The 20892-nt window shown below is 34.3% G+C and overlaps 1 protein-coding gene across 5 annotated transcripts in view; it reads right to left on the minus strand.

Annotated features, from left to right (window-relative positions):
* Positions 1-5499: 5499 nt before the first annotated feature.
* MMUT (methylmalonyl-CoA mutase) overlaps positions 5500-20892 on the minus strand; it is a 32666-nt gene continuing 17273 nt past the window's right edge. For all 5 annotated transcript variants that reach the window (XM_019734705.2, XM_019734707.2, XM_019734706.2 and 2 more), the window contains 7 exons: positions 19853-19964; positions 18620-18735; positions 17143-17258; positions 15409-15540; positions 14210-14357; positions 10483-10650; positions 5500-6188 (listed from right to left, as the gene is read on the minus strand). In XM_019734705.2, coding sequence (XP_019590264.2) covers positions 6060-6188; positions 10483-10650; positions 14210-14357; positions 15409-15540; positions 17143-17258; positions 18620-18735; positions 19853-19964 — 921 coding nt within the window. In that variant the 3' untranslated portion in view covers positions 5500-6059. The remainder of the gene's footprint in view (positions 6189-10482; positions 10651-14209; positions 14358-15408; positions 15541-17142; positions 17259-18619; positions 18736-19852; positions 19965-20892) is intronic.

Below are 20892 nucleotides of genomic sequence, written 5' to 3' on the forward strand. Positions count from 1 at the left end.
CTTTGTATCTTAAGACAAGAAAAAAATCCCTTTCTGCTCTTCAATCTTTGCTTGATAATTAAAATAAATGCTCTAATCCTCTAGCCCAAAAGACTAATTTTGGGAGGGAAATCTCTTTGTTTGGATAAGCCAAAACTGGAAGTGACTGAATTCTCCCACCTGAAAAGGCAGTGAACACAGCTTGTTTTAATTTTGTGGCCTACAGCAGACACCATGTTTGAATCATCTTATATAAATGATGCTGCCAATTCAAGTACAGCAGGTCCTCGAATAACATTTCATTCAATGTTATTTCATTATAATGAAGAGAAAAAACAATCAATTCCTGGCGAGGGCCACCATCCCTGGGGAGTTTGCAGACTCTCCCCATGTCTTTCCTCTGGGGATTCATTTCCTCCCATGTCCCAAAGATGTGCATGTTAGGTGAATCAGCATGTTCAAATTGCCCAGTCTGAGTGAGCATGGGGTGTGTGTAAGTGGCCCTGTGATGGAAAGGTGTCCTGTCCAGGGTGGGTGCCCACCTGGAGCCCTGAGCTGAGAGGATGGGCTCCCCACCACCTGTGGCCCTGAACTGGAATAAGGAGGTTGGAAAATAATTATCTTGTTTTTATTAATCTTTCTTAAATGTATGTACAGCTCACATTTATTTCAATGTTTAATGTTACAAGTGTTTTGAATCTTTATAAGTTTGGGGATGTTTCTTGTTACCAGAAATAGGCCATAGGAACTTAACTCTTGTTTATATCAATTAGCCTATGGTGAAACTGGTTTCATTATACATCATTTCGCCTAAGTTGCAATTTCCCAGAACTTTTTGACATTAAGTGAAGTCTTACTAAATACATAAGGCACATATTTGAAGTTTGTTTGTCCCTAAAACAATGGAATGATTTTCCAGTGATCCAGTTAACAGATTCCTTTGTGACCAATAACATATTTAGTACAATGACCCTGGGTTTGAGAGTGGGGTTTACCAGATGGATTGAAAGTATGGGGTCTGTTCTGAGGTAAACCTCATTTTTAGTAAGCAGTCATAAAGGATTCCAAAGCAAGTGGGCCATCAGCCACAATTTGATAAACATCTAATATGTGTTGGCCAACTCTAGGCAAAAAGGAAATGCAAAATGTTTCCCTGTCCTTTATTTCATTGCTATTTAAGAAAGCTATTATCTATCACCAAGGCCTTAGTTATAGAAAGAATGTGATGGGGGAAAAATGTCTTACAACTCAAATTTTAGAAAAAGAATATAAAATTATTTGGTTACTCCAATAATATACAAATATCTTCTACTTGAAATCAAAGAAGTACCTGGAGGAAATCAATTTTTTAAAAAAGAATTCACAATAAGATGTTAATAAATGATAAAATCCATATCCTATATTTCAACCTTATCATGAATTTCATGCTTCAACCACATCAACTGCTCCCGTTTCCCTGACACTGTTCCTCATAGTTGTTATATATACTCATACCTCTGCCCACTTAAACTCTCTCATTGTTTTAGCTCCAGATGTTGTCTCCTCCTTGTAGATTTCATTTCTCCCACAGGAGAAAATTAGCAACTCCTTTTGTGTCCTCACAGCACTATGTGGAGATCTCCTTTACAACATGTAGTCAAAGTCTTCTTAAGAGTTCATTTTCCACGAATTGGCTACCAGCTCCTTGAGAAGAAGAAGCATGTCATGTGCATAAATTATTTTTATTTCCAAGGGCCAGTAGTGCGGCTAGCATAAAGTATAATAGCTAGTCTAGAAAACATTCATTGGTCTTCTACTGTATGTTGCACAACTCAAAGCAGGTTACTTGCATTATTTCACTGAACCCTTAAAACAAACATTTTACACGAGCTCAATCATTGTTCCTCTTTTAAGATGGAAAACAGCATAATGAAATATGCAGAGCTATGACAGTGTGTGACTGCAAAGTAAATGGCTCTCCCTGGAGTTGGGCAGTGCACAACCTGTGCACAATTAGCAATGGCCCTCTCAGTCAATGGTTTCAGAATAAATTTAAATGTTCAATTTATTATTAATCTTTTAGCAGACATATTTGCAATTTTAAAGAATATGTTCACAGGTCTTGATGCCTTACACCAAAGAACATGTTAGAGGCAAAAAGGGCCATCTGCTTAGTGTCCTTCAAAACTTAATGTCTAGATAAACATTTATTCTGCCAGAAAATTGTCATTAAAATTGCTCTGATTGACCACATGATCTAATGGAATGACAAAAGTAAAGAAGACAATAGTACAGACTGGAGTGAAGCAAACAGTCTAGAAAGCCAGAGAACATCATCACTGATACTCTACTTTTCTACGCTCCTAAACAAGCTCTGGGCTAAGCTTTCCATTCACAGAAAGAACTGAACAGCAAAATGTCTTTTTGCTAGAGACATATGTTATGCTTATTTGCCATGAGAAGCTCTGCTAAAACACCATAAAATCTTGTATGTTTTATTTTCTAAAAATAATAGCTACTAGAATTTAACAAGTGATCGTCAACCAATAAAAATATATATTACATGAATTCATGGCATTTATCTAAATTAATATTTTGTCCATGATCTCAGAAACGAAGGGGTATTAGAATAATTCTGAAAGAAGTTACTACATTCTGCATTTCTCTTTTATAGAGGACTTCAGGGGTATGCGTGTACTGTGTTTTGTGTAAATGACTCTTATGCCCTGATTTCATGGTAAATGGTAAGAGGAGGTCAGTATGACAATAAGAGGTTTGAATGCAGAGGGAAGAAATAGGCCATAAAGAATTAGTAACTTAAAATGAGCTGATGTGAATTAGGGATGGATGTACTAAACAAAATTCAATAATAACCTCATATCCAAGGTCATATTCTAGCATCACTGCTAATGAACTAATCATTTTAATACAAATGCAGCACAGTTTATGAACAATTATCAACATTTGGTTTTACTGACCACAGATGACAATCACATGGATGACATGAGGTGCATCCAAGCTGATTAGTAAAGAGATCTGCCTTTTCTGAGAGTATTTATAGCACCCATGGGTCTTTAGGATCGGTATCATTTCAAATATTATTTCAAGAATATGAAATAATCCTGGACTTAGGGAGACACCTATAGGTACAATAAAAAAATAAAATGAGAATCTGAGAAACAATAGCATTATGTTTAATCAGAAAAATCAACATGATTTTTCTTGGAAAATATTTTTGAATGCTCAGAGCATTTTACAGAATAAGCACAAATCAGACAATAAAAAACAAATACAGATATATAGATTTTTAAAATTTTATCTCTCACCTTTAGGCTACTTATAAAATCAAGCTTTGTCTAATGGCCTAAAAGATGGTCCACAATTCTTTGGAAATAAGTCAGGATTTACCTATTAGTAGAAATGACATTAGTAGTTACCATCATCATCATCATTTTTATTCAAATGTCTACCAAATAGCAGTAAGTATAGTTCATTATTCATTACTTTGATAAGTGTTTTTTCTTAATTTAAAATAAAGTATCCCTGGTAAAATTAACATATTCTACATTTAGCATACCTTTATGTCTTAACATAAATGTTTCGTGTTTTTTTTTTAATTTTATTTAAGTGTATTTTTCCAGGACCCATCAGCTCCAAGTCAAATAGTTGTTTCAATCTAGCTGTGGAGGGTGCAGCTCACAGTGGCCCAAGTGGGGATAGAACCAGCAACCTTGTTGTTAAGAGCACCGCTGAACCAACTGAACTAACCAACTGAACTAACTGGCTGCCCCATAAATGCTTTTATTAGACCCTTTTTCTTATTTTAAAACGTTTTTGTTTTTAGTATGAAGTGCATAGGAATTTAAAGATACTAGTGGAGGGTGATGGTGGCACATGGCATCGTTTGGCCTGTGGGTAGATCTAGAGTTCTTTAACAACCCTCCTCCTTCCCCCCACCCCCAATCTCTCCTCTCCACTGCATGAATTGCCCCTCCCTGAAATGGAAGTCAGAGGAAGGAAAATTCATTTTGTTTTCTTTTGCTTGGCTACTTTATCTCTCCTACTTATGTGCAGGTTTTGCTCAGAAAGGATGTCTCATCAAACCTCTCCTCCATTTCCTATACTATTATAATATTTCTATAACACTTAAATTCCCATTAAGTTGCAAAGAAAGGATTTTGATGCCTTTAGAGTACCCTAAAGACATCATTCTAGTGTACTTCCAAAGCCAGAAAAGCTTTCATAGTTCTCATGTCAATAATAAGGTCACTGGAAAAACAAATCCCATGATTTTACCTTTTCCTGCTTTTAACATTATTCTAGTGCATCCAGCTATGAAGTCACTTGCACATCGAAAAAAGATCCACAAAAGAACCACCAAAATAAGTGAGGGGACATAGATTCCACATAGCAAATACCTAAATATCAAAAGCCTTCTTTTTAAAGACAACAGCCAGATTCTGTCGATTCAATCTTCCACAATAATATCATATCCTCTCCATCTCTGCCATCTCTGAGTAGCACCTAAGCAGGTAAGTGTTGATTCTGTTGATTTTCAAGAGTACAGTTCTGTGGATTTAAGTACGGTCAAACTGTACAACCATAACCACCATCCATCTCTGGAACTTGTTCATCTTCCCCAAAATGAAACCCTACACCAATTTCTCATTCCCTCCTCTCCCCAGGCCTTGGCAACCACCATTCTACCTTCTGTCTCTATAAATTTGACTATTCTAGGTACCCCATATAAATTAAATCATGTATTTCTCCTTTTGTGACTGGCCTATTTCACTTGAATGCCTTTAAGGTTTATCTACAGTGTTGTTATATGTGACAGAATTTCCTTCCTTTTTAAGGCTGAATAGTATTCTACTTTAAGTAATACATTTTGTTTATCTACTCATCTGTCAATGGACCCTGGACCCTGGAATATCTTTTGGCTATTGTGAATAATGCTGCTGAATATGGGTGTACAAATATCTGTTCGAGTCCCTGCTTTCGATTATTCTGGATATATACCCAGAAGCAGAATTTCTGGGCCATTTCATAATTGTTTTTCAAAAACTATCATTTCCCACAGCAGCAGCATTATTGTACATTCCCACTAGCAACACACAAGGACTCTCCTATCATCTTCTTCAGCCGTTGGACTGGGATTTATACATGGCTCCCCTGGTTTTAAGGCCTTCAGACTTGGACTGAAGTATATCACTTGGACTGAAGTATAGATAGATAGATAGATAGATAGATAGATAGATAGATAGATAGATAGATAGATAGATAGATAGAGAGACAGATGTATATCATTGCCCTTCTATACTCATCACTCTGGAGGAAGCCATATTAATAACCAAAGCACTTTCATTTTAGGATATTCATAAACATCCACTCTCCTGGATCTTGAGCCAAGCCTAGCAATTACAAGGTCACATGTTCATACGTAGGAAGAAAGCAGAGTTAGACCAGGAGAAGTACTCTGCCATTTCCCTGTTGTTCCAACCAAATACATTGGAAATACCAACTTCATACAGAAATGCATAATCCTGTTGAAATAATTTATTTAATTAATAGAAATGACAACTGTTGGGTCTGATTTAATACTCATAGCAAGGTAATTCTAATATTGGCTGAGGACCACAACCACAATATATTTCCGTACATAAAAATTCTCCCACTATTTTTTCCCAAGATAGATGTTATTATTTTATTCATATGTGGATTTTATTTTCTGGTGCTCAAATCAATGTAATGTTAAACTGAAAATGGGACTAGGCAGATTTTTTTAAAGTACAATTTGGTTATTAAAATAGAAACTAAATAGATTTATAAATAATATTTCAAATAAATATTATGACATTTTTAAAAGAATACCTTTGTCTAGAGTTTCTGGTAAAGTACTGAGCATGCATTGTAGAGAGTGTTTAAGGATAATTTACTTTAAGTGAAACTGTATATAACACACTTACAGCATAACAACATTCTTATTTTAACGTAGAGCTTTTAGGAAAGCATCTATCAGGTGTTGAATTACATTGAAAAGATCTTCTTTGATCACCATTGAAAAAATACTTTAGAAAAAAACTACAACAAAAAACAGGACGTTACATAGATTGTTGTTTCTTTTCCAAACACTTCTCAATGTCATCAAGCACTTGAACAGCAGCCTTTGGAATTCGAGTCCCAGGACCAAATACGTTGGAAACACCAACTTCAAACAGAAATTCGTAATCCTGTTGAAAGAATTTGTTTAATTAATAGAAGTAATAATATTTATAATTTCAAGGAAATAAAACAAAAGGACAATACACACTTTTCTTTCTTCTTTGTCCCCAATGCCCCAAACTTTCTCAATAGGTACTCTACTGGCATTTGGGGGTGAAGATTCTTCCTTGATTAGGACTGCGACTAATAGCCATTGGCACCACCCTTACACTACAAGTCATTCAAAGAACAAAACACACTCTGACCATTTTCCAGCTCCCTCAGTGTTGTTAGTGGTGAGAGCTATATGAGCCACTGCTTAAGAACTTCTGAGCCCTAAACCATAATTTTCTCCCACCTAAATTGTCACTACTCGTGCTAAATTTAGTATCACATTACAACTTTGAGTTTACAACGCTATTTATTTTCTTGAAGATATTTTGTCTGCAGCTAGTGAATGGTGGTACTTGAATATGACTTCATGGTGAAATTAGATTTTTTTAATAAATGATGATCAGCTCATTTTTATTTTTATTTTTAATTCTCTGTTGTTGATGCAGTTTATTTTAAACACAATTTTTGAAACACAAAGAAAATATTCCCAGGGTACAACTATTGCACTAAACTTGAAGCTGTTTTAACATCAGAATATCTGTAGCTGTAATATCAAGTTTAGGAGATGCTTTAAAGCCCTGATCCTCAACCACTAGGATGTCTATATATTTCAGGACACTCTGGTTTGTGCTTATGCAGCACCCTTTTTTTTCCCTTATGAGACTTTTTTTTAATTTTTATTGAGATATAACTGACATATAACATTATATTAGTTTCAGGTATATAACATAATCATTTGATATTTGTATATACTGCAAAATGATCACAGTATGTACATACAGAGTTACAAAATTGTATGTGTGTGTTGAGAACTTTTAAGATCTATTCTCTTAGTAATCTTCAAATATTCAATAAATATTATTAGCTACAGTCACCATGCCATACATTACATCTCTATGACTTATTTATTCTGGAAGTTTATACCTTCGATTCCCTTCACCCATTTTCGCCCACCCTCTACCTCTGGAAACCACCAATCTGCTCTTCCCATGTAAGTGTGATCATATGGTATTTGTCTTTCTCTGTCTGACTTACTTCACTTAGCATAACACCCTCAAGGTCCATCATCCATGTTGTTGCAAATAGCAAGATTTCATTCTTTTTATATATAATAATATTCCATTGTGTACACACACACACACACACACACACACACACACACACATTCTTTACCTATTCATCCATCTATGGACACTTAGGTTGTTTCCATGTCTTGGTTATTGTAAATAAGGCTGCAATGAACATGGAGGTGCATGTTTTTGTTCCTTTCAGATAAGTGCCCAGAAGTGGAATTACTGGGTCATATGGCGGTTCTATTTTTAAGTTTTTGAGGAAACTTCATATTGTTTTCCATAGTGTCTGTACCGATTTACATTCTCACCAGCAGTGTACAAAGGTTCCCTTCTTTCTACATCCTTGTTAACACTTCTTTCTTGTCTTTTTTGATAATAGCTCTTCTAACAGGTGTGAGGTAATACCTCACTTGTGCTTTTGATGTGCATTTTTCCTATAACTAGTGATGTGGGCACCTTTTGATGTGCCTTTTGCCATCTATATGTATTCTTTGGGAAAATGTCCATTCTGATCTTCTACCCATTTTTTCAATCAGACTGTTTGGTTTTTGCAGCACCGTTTTTAATAGCATCCATTTTCATTCTCAAAAGTGATCACATTTGGATGATAAATTACATGGTCATGCTAATTCTCTCCCAACTATTTGTTTTCTGTCTTTATTATTTCCTTGTGATATTCTTGTAATACTATAATGCTGCAGTGGCACTTAACACTTCTTATTGAACTTTTCTCCTTCTAGTCTATGCAGTTCTAAGGACAGGGACTATGTCTAATTATCTTTATATTCTCAGCACTTGACACATAAAGGCACTCAAAACACGTCATTGTTCTTGGGCAGGTGCTAGAGGTTTAAAAGTTCATAAGGACAGCTTGATAGGTTATCTTTTTTCATCTTTCCTAATGATGTTGTGTACCATTTGTTCTGACACCCGAGTTATGGATTTGGAATGAAAGACTCAACTGAGAGAGGGCTGCAGAATGTTACAACTGGGCAAAGCGTTCTTGACTCCCCTAAGCCTTACACAGCCTTGTAAAATGTATTTTAATGAGGGGATAAAATGTTAGAAACAAGTGAATCGGAGCAAACTGTATACAGGTGTTCTTTGTACTACTTTAATTTTGTACCTTATCTATAAGTTTGAAATCATATCTAAATAAAAAATTATTATTGTAAAATGTCGTCCACTGAGCTGGGCCAGGCATATTACATTGCCCGCTTCATGATGCTTCCTACAGAAGTAGGCATTATGAGGCTGCTAACCTTTCCCAAAATGCTTGGAAGCCATTGCTGTTACTAAGATGCTCATGGTGAGGACAAACCATATTTATTGAATTGGGCTGCAGAAACTGTGAGCTCCACAACGGCAGTGGCTAAATCTGTTTGATTAACTACCATCTGTTGGTGCTTTCTAATTTAAAATCTAAGTGTCTTTCAAATGAATAACAACATTTTACATATTTACTGCAAACAAATAAGGAGAAGAATGCATGGGTGTTAACTGCTTAATTATAAAGGATTCCCATATTAACTCTCAAGTGTATCATTACAGAAAATGATCCTTAGTCTTTAAACTCATGGGGAAAATGTATGCCAAACACCTACAGATGTTCTAAGTAACTCAAACAGTCAAAGGGTTACTACAGCTTATGCGAAATGCATTTCTTACAAATGTCAGCTTACTTATGCAATAGGCATGTGTTTTTTTTTCTCAACTCATATTTCAATTCCACTATTTTGTGCTGCCTAATTATTTTGGTTCTTAAATTTTAATATCAAGCCCAAGAACTTAGATATTACAGACTCTAAAATGGCAATACAGTTAGAAGTAGTCCACAGATAGACAGCAATAAAAAAATTAAAGCCTTTGTATTCCCAAATAGTAAACTATGTTTATGAAAAAATAGTCAACTATGTTAACAAAAGCAGTTTTGTGTTGACTATGTCACCTTTAAGTACTGTGTCAGAAAGTATACAGTAGTTTGTTTGCTAGCCCCACATTATCACCAATCTCACAACTGCATACATATGTTCTCATTTCCTAAGTAGTATGTAGTCACTATTTATATTCTGAGTTGTAATGGAGGAAATAATAATTGAAGACCTGGACATAAGATCACATTTCACTGATAGATTCCTGCTATAAATGATTTATAGCAGCTAAAAATCATTTACTTAGAGCAATCTCATATACAGTTAACTCATCTAACTCAATATTTCCTTCATTCAAAAAAAAAAAACTTGGTTTAATTAAAAATGGGATTGGAAATGGACAGGCAATTTATGTCTTAACTAATTATTTTAACTTATAGGTAAGGTAATATGTGGACGGTGCCTCCACCCCATTAGTAAATTGATTGACATCCCTGATTGTTACATAGCATCCATTTCTCCTTTCTTAAGAGGGCGTACATTTTTGTTCAAGAATCCACCTCTTCTCCATTCAACCAACAGTTTTCAGGACAGGCTAATTCCATTTATATCCAATTTAGGGTATTTTTGGCTCTAAGAAGACAATACCCCAATCAAATTAGCTTTAATAAAAAAGGGGTTTTAATAGGACCATGTAATGATACAGTGCTGAGTTAGGGCCACATTTAGGGATGGGAACATGGAGGAAATGGACAAGACAGCTACTGTAAAACAACAGAAGCAAGTGCTGCAGGCCAGCTAACAAAGGACTCACCCGACTACCAGGACAGGAGTGCTCTAGCTAGGGGCTGTATCTCTAGCTAGGGGTTGACATATGCACAGTGTGTTTACCATTCTTCCCTATTATAGCTGTGAGATTTTATATTACTTTTATTCTGTTCCTTTGCCACCATTGTTTATTGAATATGAAGACAGTAGATCTCTATCTAGCTTGCAAGGAGGTAATTCTCTCATAGAAATTTTGGAAGTTCTTATATTAAACTACATACAATGAATTATAATATAACTTGAATAGAAAACAGAGTTGCCCACGTTTCAATTTTGTAGAATTTACTTGGTAAAATCACCAGGAAATAATTTGGCTGAAAATCTACAAAATAAATTTGTCTTAAGTAAAAGTGTACAGTCATTTAAGGAACTACATATAAGCTAGTTACTCGGGATTCCCATCATAGTATTAGAAAAATACAGGAGAGGAAAAATACCTGTGGTGGTATCACCCCTCCACACATGACAAGAATATCCGGCCGCCCGAGGGACTGAAGCTGTTTGATAAGCTCCGGAACCAGAGTTTTATGACCAGCAGCGAGCGTGCTCACACCCACCGCGTGCACGTCTGCGTCCACAGCCTGCTGGGCCACTTCAAGGGGAGTCTCAACAATGAGAAAGCAGAGAAAAGTCATCATTGATTCCAAAAACTGTTCGAAAAGTGCTATCTACTTAATCGACATTCCAAATTTTCCTCATTAGAAAATCTTGAAATAAATTATAACTTCACATTTCGTCATTTTCAAATCATATATACCAACTCATCCAATTGATGCAATAAACACCAGGGCTGTAATTTGCTTCCAGCACTACAATTGATCAATTGGTTTAAGTTACACCAAAATATGATTCCACAAAAGAATCTTCACAGAGAACATAGGCAAAGTACACTGTCTCATTATAATTTTTTAAAAATACATATGCTGTCTTCATTATTAACATTTATTCAGTTTTTGTGCTATACAAGGCGTGTTATGGTATCTATGAAGAACTCAAAGATTGAACACAACGTGCAATGTGAAAAAGTGAATCTTAGGTAAAGAGTGGAGAAAGGACAGGAAACAGTGATGTTAGCAAGATGGTGGAGTAGGAAGCTCCAGGACTCAATTCTCCGAGGAGACACTGACTTAATAGCAACATGTGGACCAAAATAATGTGGTAAGAACCCTAGAAATTAGTTAAAGGGCTACAGCAACCAGGTGAGTGCTTAAACAAGGGACAGTGTCAAGGAGGGTGTGTTTCTCACTAATTAACTGGATTTAACCAGTTTAGGATACTATCAGTTGAGTTACCCAGGAAAATCATTTCCACTCTCTGCACTGAGTCTATGACATTGCTTTAATAAGTTACATGTATTTAAATGAATTCATACAAAAGATGTCTAAGTTTCTCATTGTGAATAAAATGCAAATTGAGAAATTTGGGAAGGATAAGGCTTCTTCAGAAAACACTGCACTCTTATAAGTACAGAAAAATTATCAAAATCTGTGAATTTTCTGAGTTTGGCAAGATTTTAAGTATTACTTTGTCTTGTGCACCTGAAACTAATAAAAAAAAAAAAAAAAAGAGGCTCTTCATTTCAGTGTGGAAACAAAACTCTCAGTAATGGGGCCACAGTCAAGATCTCTCTAAGTCACACAACATATAGATGAACCCTAAATCTGTGAAAAATATGAACACACAAAATTAAAATATTTAAAGAAAACGTGCATAGTCTCGCCATTGATTTCTTAAAGATAAACTTAAATTGAGCTAAACATGATTTGTCATTCATATTATCCACGTTACCAAAATACATTAGATTAAAATTCCATTAAAATAATTTAGCTCCGTGCTTCATGCTAATATAAATTAAACTGTATTTTACATTGAAAAATCTAAATCTTCAAATCTAATTTTGATTAAATCAGTCATCAGAGAATGGCAGGATTGCACCTTCAGCCACAGATAAGTTTTTTCTTTTAATGACACAGTATTATGTTAACAAAACTGGTGGTACTAAAAGGTAAATTATATTTTTATAAATGGGATATAATGGGGAAATTAACTTTCAGTTCTTTGAAAAATTCTTTTAGGTGCCAATGGCTAACGACAATTTTTTTTTAATTATTTTTATTTTATGAAAAAATATTTCCCAAAAGCTAACTACTAAATATTGGAAATGCATTTTATTTGATTACTATTTAAAACAAACAAAAAAATAGAAAAACTAAAGTAAAATGGTAGCAAAACATAAATAAAGGAAATAGAAAAGTATTCAACTTAAAGAATGAAGAAATCTAAATACGTATATTTATTTAATCTAAAATACATTTGAGATTCTTAATAAAACCTACCTTAAAAACATAGAACTCTAAACACTTTTATAAATTTACCCACCAACACAGTTCAAGGACATACCTCCAGAAATTTGAGCTCTTTATAGCAACAATTTCCTCTAGACTCTCTAGGTTAATATTTAAAAACTCCAAAAGGGAAAACTCTTATGGGAGATTCTACAAAGGCTGGGTCTCTTTAGGAAAGTTTACTTCCTTACTGGTAAAAATGCAATGACTCCTGTTTTAGTTTTCATCTTAGCTGACTTTTCTGCAGCATGTAATAATAATACTTCCCTCTCCTTCAAACTGTTCTCCCTTAGTTTTTATCCCACTGCTCATCCCATTTCCTTTCACTCCTTTGCGGCTTCCTTCTCTATTCCCTTTTAATGTTCAAGTTCTTTTCTCATCTTGCTGTAGATACTCTGCATGGAAAATTACATCCATTTCCATGGTTTCAAGTCACATGCATATAATGATGAGTCTCAAAATCTTGTCTATAATTGAGACCTCTCTGCTATGCTCCGGACGTATACAGCCAACTTACATTGCCATCTTCATTCGAATGTTCCACAAGCTGCGTATCTCCTGCCTGCATATCTGTAAACAGCCCCTTCATTAAATTTTCTTCAAAATCCCAGCTGACTTTTTGTTTCTGCTAAGACCCTGATACTACCTTGTTAAGGTCTTTGTTGTTTCACACTCAGATTACTGAATATCTTAACTGGCCTCCTTGCATCTAGTCACAGCTCCCCTCAATCCACTTCAGAAAGTGATTGTACTAGAAAGTGAGCTTCCTAAAGTACAAATTTGATTGTGTCACTATACCCAAACTCGTCTGGGATAAAGTTCAAACTCCTTAGAATGGCATCCATGCTCTTCATCATAACCTACACATCGTCCCAAGCACTGTACTCTAATTTTACCTGAAGGCATCATGCCTTCCATGGCTCTGTACCTCTGCACCTCTGCTTAAGCCAACCCTTCTTCTTCACATGCCCTTCCCTGCTTTGTTCTCCAGGCTTCCGAAAGGCACAGCTCAAACATAAGTTCCTAGGATACTTGGACGAGTTCCTTGTCCCAACTTTAATTACAGTAATAATCACTGTGTTGTGATTACTGATAAGTAAATCTTTGTCAGGAGCCTGTAACCTCCTTGAACACAAAAATCATACCTTTCTCAACTCAGAATCTAGCATCTGGTAGATGATCAATAAGTATATTATCCATTACATATTTATATAAAAATTATTACTATGTACACCTCAGTCAAAGATTTTTTTGTAGTGAATGCTTAATGTCTCATCACTCTACAGAGAATTTCAGTTTCATTTACTTCCAATAAATTATAGTCCTGCTAGGTCTAATATTCTGTGATTAAATAAAATACTACTAGAGAGTAAAATAAGAGAAAATATAATTATGAATCAAGCTCACTCTGATGCTTCATTTCTCTTTCAAAACTCTTTCCAACAATCCAATGTGGGCTATCTTTCCCACAAAAGATTAGTTAAATCTTAATAAGTAGTACAGTAAGCTCTTCGAAAGTAATCTTCACAGTTTCAGAAGCCTCATAAAAGTTTTAGTTTGGAACTGACAATGATTTTTACAAACTGATAATGATGTTTACAAAAACAAGTAAATTAACATGAGTTTTAGTTTATTCTTATTTCTGTCTTAATTAATTAGATGATAAGCATTCAAAAATAAATTAGGGAATTTGTTGAATTCCAATTCTTCATTTCAACTTTAAAACACCATCATGATCTATTATCTTTTTATGATTTTTTTCTAAATGTAAGTGATTTTATGACATACTTTTTGAAATTCCCCCAACATTTCTCAGTACCTGAAAAAGAGGTCCTATGTCCACATCAAAACCAAGATCAGCAAATCCTGTAGCAATAACTTTTGCTCCTCTGTCATGTCCATCTTGCCCCATTTTTGCCACAAGAAGACGAGGTCTGCGACCTTCACGTTCCATAAATTTATGAACCCTAAAAAACATTTTAAATATAACAACAGTTATATATTAATTTTCCAAAGGTAAGATATAAAAACTATGATTTAGTCACAGCAAATCTTTCAAGTTTATTTAAAAAGACATAATCTGTTTACTCAAATTTTGTTAACATCTCTGTTGTACATTGAGCACTCCATTAAAGCCTGAATATGTTTACCATTCCCTCTTAGAGGAAAGTTTGAAAGATGACATGGTCTGTAAGCCCATAACACTGAGAGCATCACAGTGAAGAAAGACGAGAAAATGACAAGTTTTCACCTTCTCAGGCCAGTCTCCAGAGTATAATATGCAGAAATATTTAAATATAAATGGAAAAGGACCTTTCAGAGTTATTTATACATACATATATGTGACTCACTAGCTATTTTAAACTATCCCTATCTCTCACCCACCCTTCATAAGTGTGAACTCCCCCAAGCAGACTGCAGGGGTGTTTTATAATGAAGTATGATCAAAATACTTGCTTATTTAAATACATAAATTTATAGTGCACATGAAATTAGTGGGAAATTTCTTACAAAGTTTCAGAAAACCAATAGGAAGCTGTTTCTTATACTTGAGAAGTATTACCAATTTACATTAATTTATATTTCCAAATAATGTTTGACAGTGTTATTACTGTCAGGTCAGTGAAGACTGATTTCAATTTGTGCATATAGATGGCAACCACATATTTACTTTCATATAGGAAAATTAAGATTTTATAATTGTTTGGGAAATTAAACAACATAAATAAACTTAAGAAAATATGAAAGTGTATTCTAGTAAGGAGAATGAAATTTAAGTACCTGGAGGAGACGAAGCAATATCAATGTTAGGTAAAGAAACATTTGTTTGAAATGAGAAACTCCTAAAGGGAACTATGGTAAAGTTCAAAATATTATTTCAGTAAAACTATAGGCTAACAGGAAAGTCAATTCAAACATTTTCCAAGAGGTATATGAAAAATTAAGGGTGCAGTAGATTCATGGGGATTGTGTTAAAAGAAGAGATGACATTCTGGTTCAAGAAATCTCACATATTACCTCTTGATAGCAAATGATATCTCGTTACTTTCTCCAAATTCCTGGCGATAGGCACCACTCACCATTCGATCATTAGCTTTATGTTCACCAAATACCTTTTTCATGGCATCTGTGATTTCTCCAACTGTACATCTAAAATATTACATGGAAGTTCTATTAACATCATTATTTGAGACAAAACTACTTATTTACCTTAACATTCAACTCGAGTTTTCTTAATATTCAATACAATTCGATATTTTATTACCTAAGTAAAAATTAGGCCGTAAAAAATCTAAATAAGAATATTTTTTACTGCATTCATGAAAACATCTTTCCTCAGAATACTTATAAAAAGTGATTCTGGATGCCTTTATACATAGTAATCTCTTTTCAACATTTGTCAACGAAAAAATGACTGTGCTAAGAACTATAAATAGATAAGCATATCTAGAGGTTACTGAATAATTCACCACAACAATATAAATAGGTAAAGAGCAAGATTCCTACTGATACTTTTTGACAAAAAGCAAATCTTTTAGCATATTCCATCCATTTGTTTATTAATTCATTTACCATGTACTGAGTACCAAATATGGGCCAAGTACTGGTAAATGATACAGATACATCAATACATAAGATAGAAAAGAAAAAAAAAGTACCTGCTCTTACAGAACTTATCATAAGAACTTATCAATAGAACTTATCCCTAGTCAGGGAATACAAACAATACACAAGCAAACAAATAAATTAGTAAGATAATTTCATATGGTAATAAGTACTACGAAGACACTAAAACAGGCAAACGAGAATGGGGTGGCTGTGAAAGCTGTTTTAAAGACACAAAAAATATGACTTTTGAATTAAGACTTAAGTGATGAGAAGGAGAACATAAAGGGGAAGAGTATTTGGAAATGGAAACACTAAATGCAAAGGCTCAAAAGGTAGCAAGACATGTTTTGTATTCTAAAGCTAGAAAGGACACTGGGGACACAGCATAGTGAAGGAAGTAGGCCAGAGGCAGGCCAGAGTCACAGGCAGCACAGTCGTGCGGGCCATTGTAAGACTAGGCTTTAATTTAAAAGGAATGGGAGGACTCCTTTTAATTGGAGGATTTGAAGCAGGTCCTTCTCTTTAAAAATTAAAACTGAAACAAGTAACCAACCCACATACTATTCACTCTACCTCTTAAACACTTGAAACATGTTTAAAAAGTTCATTATCTTAAGCAATAAGTAATAAAAGCGAAAATAATTTATTTAGTAACATTATTACACGCTGGGAGAAAAGTTTCTGTGGGTCACTCGCTTTTCTGCATGCCCTGCATGGCAAAGCAGTGCCTGCCCTTTATTCTGGACTGTCTTTTCAAAGATGTCTGTATAGTGAATAGCCTTGACATATAAGTCTAGTTCTGGACAAAGGACAAGTTTGCTTTCCAACATACTGATGTCTCCCTATATTTGAAAGTACACCAAACTTCAACTTGCAAATCAGCAACGTGGATTTGTTACAATAATGTCAAATGTCCTGAGCCACAGGGAAGTACACAAGTATCAGTATACTCCATTCAAGATATATGAATGTTTTAAACCCATAGATGTTTAAGAAAAAGAAGAATTAACTTTATTTTGGTTTCTAATATTTTCTTTTAGGCTCCCATGATTTAAAGGATCAACCTTTTATATTAGTCCACTCTGAAAAGCTAAACTGGTCAATTACTACTGTTTGGAAATCTCTAAACTTATATACCCTCACCTTGCACGAGCTGCATCCACTGCAAGAGCCAGAATGTTCCCATCTCCACTGGCCGCACATTCAGTCAGCGCAGCGAGACACCGTTCAGCCAAAGCTTGATCCCTGCTACATTTGACCTTATACAAAAGGTCAAGAAAAGGGACAATTTAAGGGAATAGAGAATAAAACAGAGATTAGGAAATTAGACCCTGATATACATCATATGGTAATTGTTCCATAATCCTAACCTCAAAAACAAAAGAAGGAAAAAAAAGAAGAGCATAACATATATCCTAGGTCTGATATTCCTTTATTCATTTACTCATTCCATAAACATTTAAGGACTTGCAAAAATAATACTAAATTCTGTATAACCCTGATAAATCAGAAACAATCAGAGCAATAACAAAAAATAGTGCTCACCAAGAAGCACATGCTACTTAGGTTTTTCTAATGTAGCAACACACTGAAAATAAGTGGCTCTTTTATATGAGGAATTTCAAAGGCACACTAAAGATTAATAGTGACAAGGAAGAAAAAAATAATTACAACTTAGAGAATATTTTAGTTACATTTTAAGATTCACTTAGTTAATTAACAATATATTGCTAATATGTATGTACATTGTTATTCTTTGTAGTTAAAAATAATCCAGAGAGAGAGAGAGAGAGAGAGAGAGAGAGAGAATGAGAAATACTGCAATAGAGAAAGACAGGGAAAAGCATGGTCAAAAACATTTTCTCTCAGGTCCTAGCTCTATTCTGCTCTGTCTATCCAAACAAAGTTACCTAAAATCCAATTTTTTGTAAGTTTTTACCACCTGTAAAAGAGTCTAAAATATTATACTGTTCAAAATGTCACTAAAATGATATAGTATCTATAAGGAGAGGTGGGCCAGAAAATTTATATTAAGGGCAAGGAAAAACCCAATTCTATTATTGGACTGTGGGGGTGGACCCTGGCCAGGCCTACTACGTCCACCCCCAACAATCTACTCTACATGAGAACTGCAGGTCCACAAAATAATTCCTGCTCATTTGGAATGTAAAAAAAAAAAAATCAAGACTAAACAAAGCAAAACCATTCTCTAATGGAAATAAATTACAGTGCAAAGCCCTGGGTTCAAATACTGACTTTGAACTTTATTTTGTTTTTAACTTTGAGTGAGTTACATAACCATCTAAGCCTTAGTTCTAATCTGTAAATTATGGGAGGTATTATTATGGTGCAGTTTTTAATAACATATAAGTTTCCCAGATACAGAAATTGTAATTTAAAACATGAGTTTTTGGTGTCAACAGACTTAGATTTGAGTCTTGGCTGCTCAGTTATTTATTTAAGTTTCTCAACTTCCCTTATCTTTATTTTCCTCATCTTTAAACTGCTGGGAAATAGTACCCACCTCATGAGGTTGTTGAAAGGATGAAGCAGGATAATGCAAGGGCTTAGCCAGCGCCCAGAATATAGAAAGCACCCAGAACATGATAGCCACTATTACCTTCTCAAGTTTTTCAATCTGCTTCTTACGCACTAAAGTATTATCAATCGTCATAACATCCACAGGTTCTTCTTGTTCCAACTGGTACTTATTTACTCCAACAATTACTTCAGAACCTGTTAATTTCCCAGAGGAAAATAGTATATAGATTCAACTCAGAAATAATTGCCAATAGTAATAATCTGATCATCATGTATTTTCCTTACAAGTTTAATATTTTGAAGTAGTATTCTTAACTCTTAATGAAACTTCAATATAGACCAGCAAATCCCAATCTGGGATGGGGGTAGGAGGGAAAAGAACAGGTATATATCAGAATCTCTATAAGGGCAGATTTTTATTATTCTCCTGAATGATATACTTTCCCAGAGTTTCTGATAAACCCTCTTCTAACAGTTTTACAAAATCAAAACACTAATAGCAGTTACCATCTAAGATTTATACGGTAGAGGATTAATACCCAACACCCAACAGGTTTTCTAGTATTTTCTTGAATTCTCTTATAGCCAATCGCTTTTAAGCAAAATATATTTTTCAATCTGTAAATGACAAACCAGAATTATAGACATTTCTTTAACATGATAAAGAACATATTTTGCCTCAAACTACCAGATTGTTATTCTATCTAAAAACATCCTACCACTCCTACCCCAGATTGTATCCCTTCTCATTTCCTTCATAAACCTTATCACAATCTATAATTTTTATTTACTTGTTTAGTTGTTCAATTTCTCTCTCTTTCTTACTAAAAATGTAAGCTCTATGTGTGCAGAAACTAGGTCTATTCCTGTTTACAATTGTATGCCCACACATAGCAGTGTCTCAAATACTTAAGACTAAAAAGTATTGACTGATTGAATGAATTAATGAATGCATGAATGAATGAATGAATACTCCAATTCAGAGCACAATGACCAATTGACGATGTCATCTTCAAAATGTTGAAGCTACCCACCCACACATGTATACTATATACATAATAGGCATACCTCCACACATACTTTCTATACTTTGTACACATGCTTGCCCACGTGCATCCATGCATGCAAGAATTCAAACACAGAGATAGATAACAGATAGACAGACAGATAGATTTAGATGAGAAACATTTTTCCCAAGTTTCATTTTTCCATCATTTTTGCTTTATGAACTATGTACGTTATCTTAAAACAGAAATTTGTATTTCTTTTTAAAAACTGAATTTCACACATAAACTTTTCTACTTTATCTTACCAGAATCTATTCTAGCTTGTCTTCGGGCAGCACATTCTTCAATTCGAAGTTTAGGTATTCCCTCTGCTACAGCTTTGGCCATTCCACCCATTTCTTCTATTTCATTAATGAGCTAATAAGAAAAAAACAGATTAATAAAACGAGAAGAGAAAATAAAAATATTTTTATAAACTATTCAACTTTGTTATGTTACATAACTACTAACATTAAACCATTTTACCGGTAAATTTAGTGATTCACAAAAAAAGAATTAAGTTAACATCAAAAGCATTAATTAGAAATTCTGCAGTTAATAATATTATATTATGTATTTGAAAGTTGCTAAGAGACTAGATCTTAAAAGTTCTCCTCACACATAAAAAAGATCTGTAACCATATGTGATGATGGATGCAAACTCCCAACTGAAATTTGCTTACAAACTCCCAAATGAAAACTTATTCCTATAATCATTTCACAATGTATACATATATCCAATCATATGTTGTACACCTAAAACTAATAAAATGTTATATGTCAATTATACCTTAATTTTCAAAGAAAGAAAGAAATTTGGTGTTTAAAGTTACTTGAAAAGACAACAGAGAAAATAACAAATATATTCTGGAAAAGCAAACTTTTCACTCAAGTCTTGGGAGAAAACTAAAGATAACATCAATTCTCTGATCTTTATTTTTAGTTACATAAAATAAAGTTTTCATAGTTACAGAAACACTCTGTAAAGATGTATTTCAAAATGCAATTTTACTTTTGACTTGAGCAACAGAGTAATGCTATAACTCCTTCTCTATTGACACCAGGGATCACCTAAACTTTCAATCACAGCCTCATGATAAATGAAATGGTGGAAAATAGATGGTGCAATAGTACATGACTTAGCAGAAAGGAGCAAGGTCAAACGTGCTTCCCCCCATAGAATTCAAGAAAGAGGAATCTATACTGTATTCAACACAAGCCAAGGGTAAGATAAGAAGCTAAAAAGACAGGGACTACTTGAGAATTTGCAACTACCCGTCTCCCATTCTGTCAAGAGAAGCACAGT

This window comes from Rhinolophus sinicus, linkage group LG05, assembly GCF_036562045.2.
Source record: "Rhinolophus sinicus isolate RSC01 linkage group LG05, ASM3656204v1, whole genome shotgun sequence".
NCBI lineage: Eukaryota > Metazoa > Chordata > Mammalia > Chiroptera > Rhinolophidae > Rhinolophus > Rhinolophus sinicus.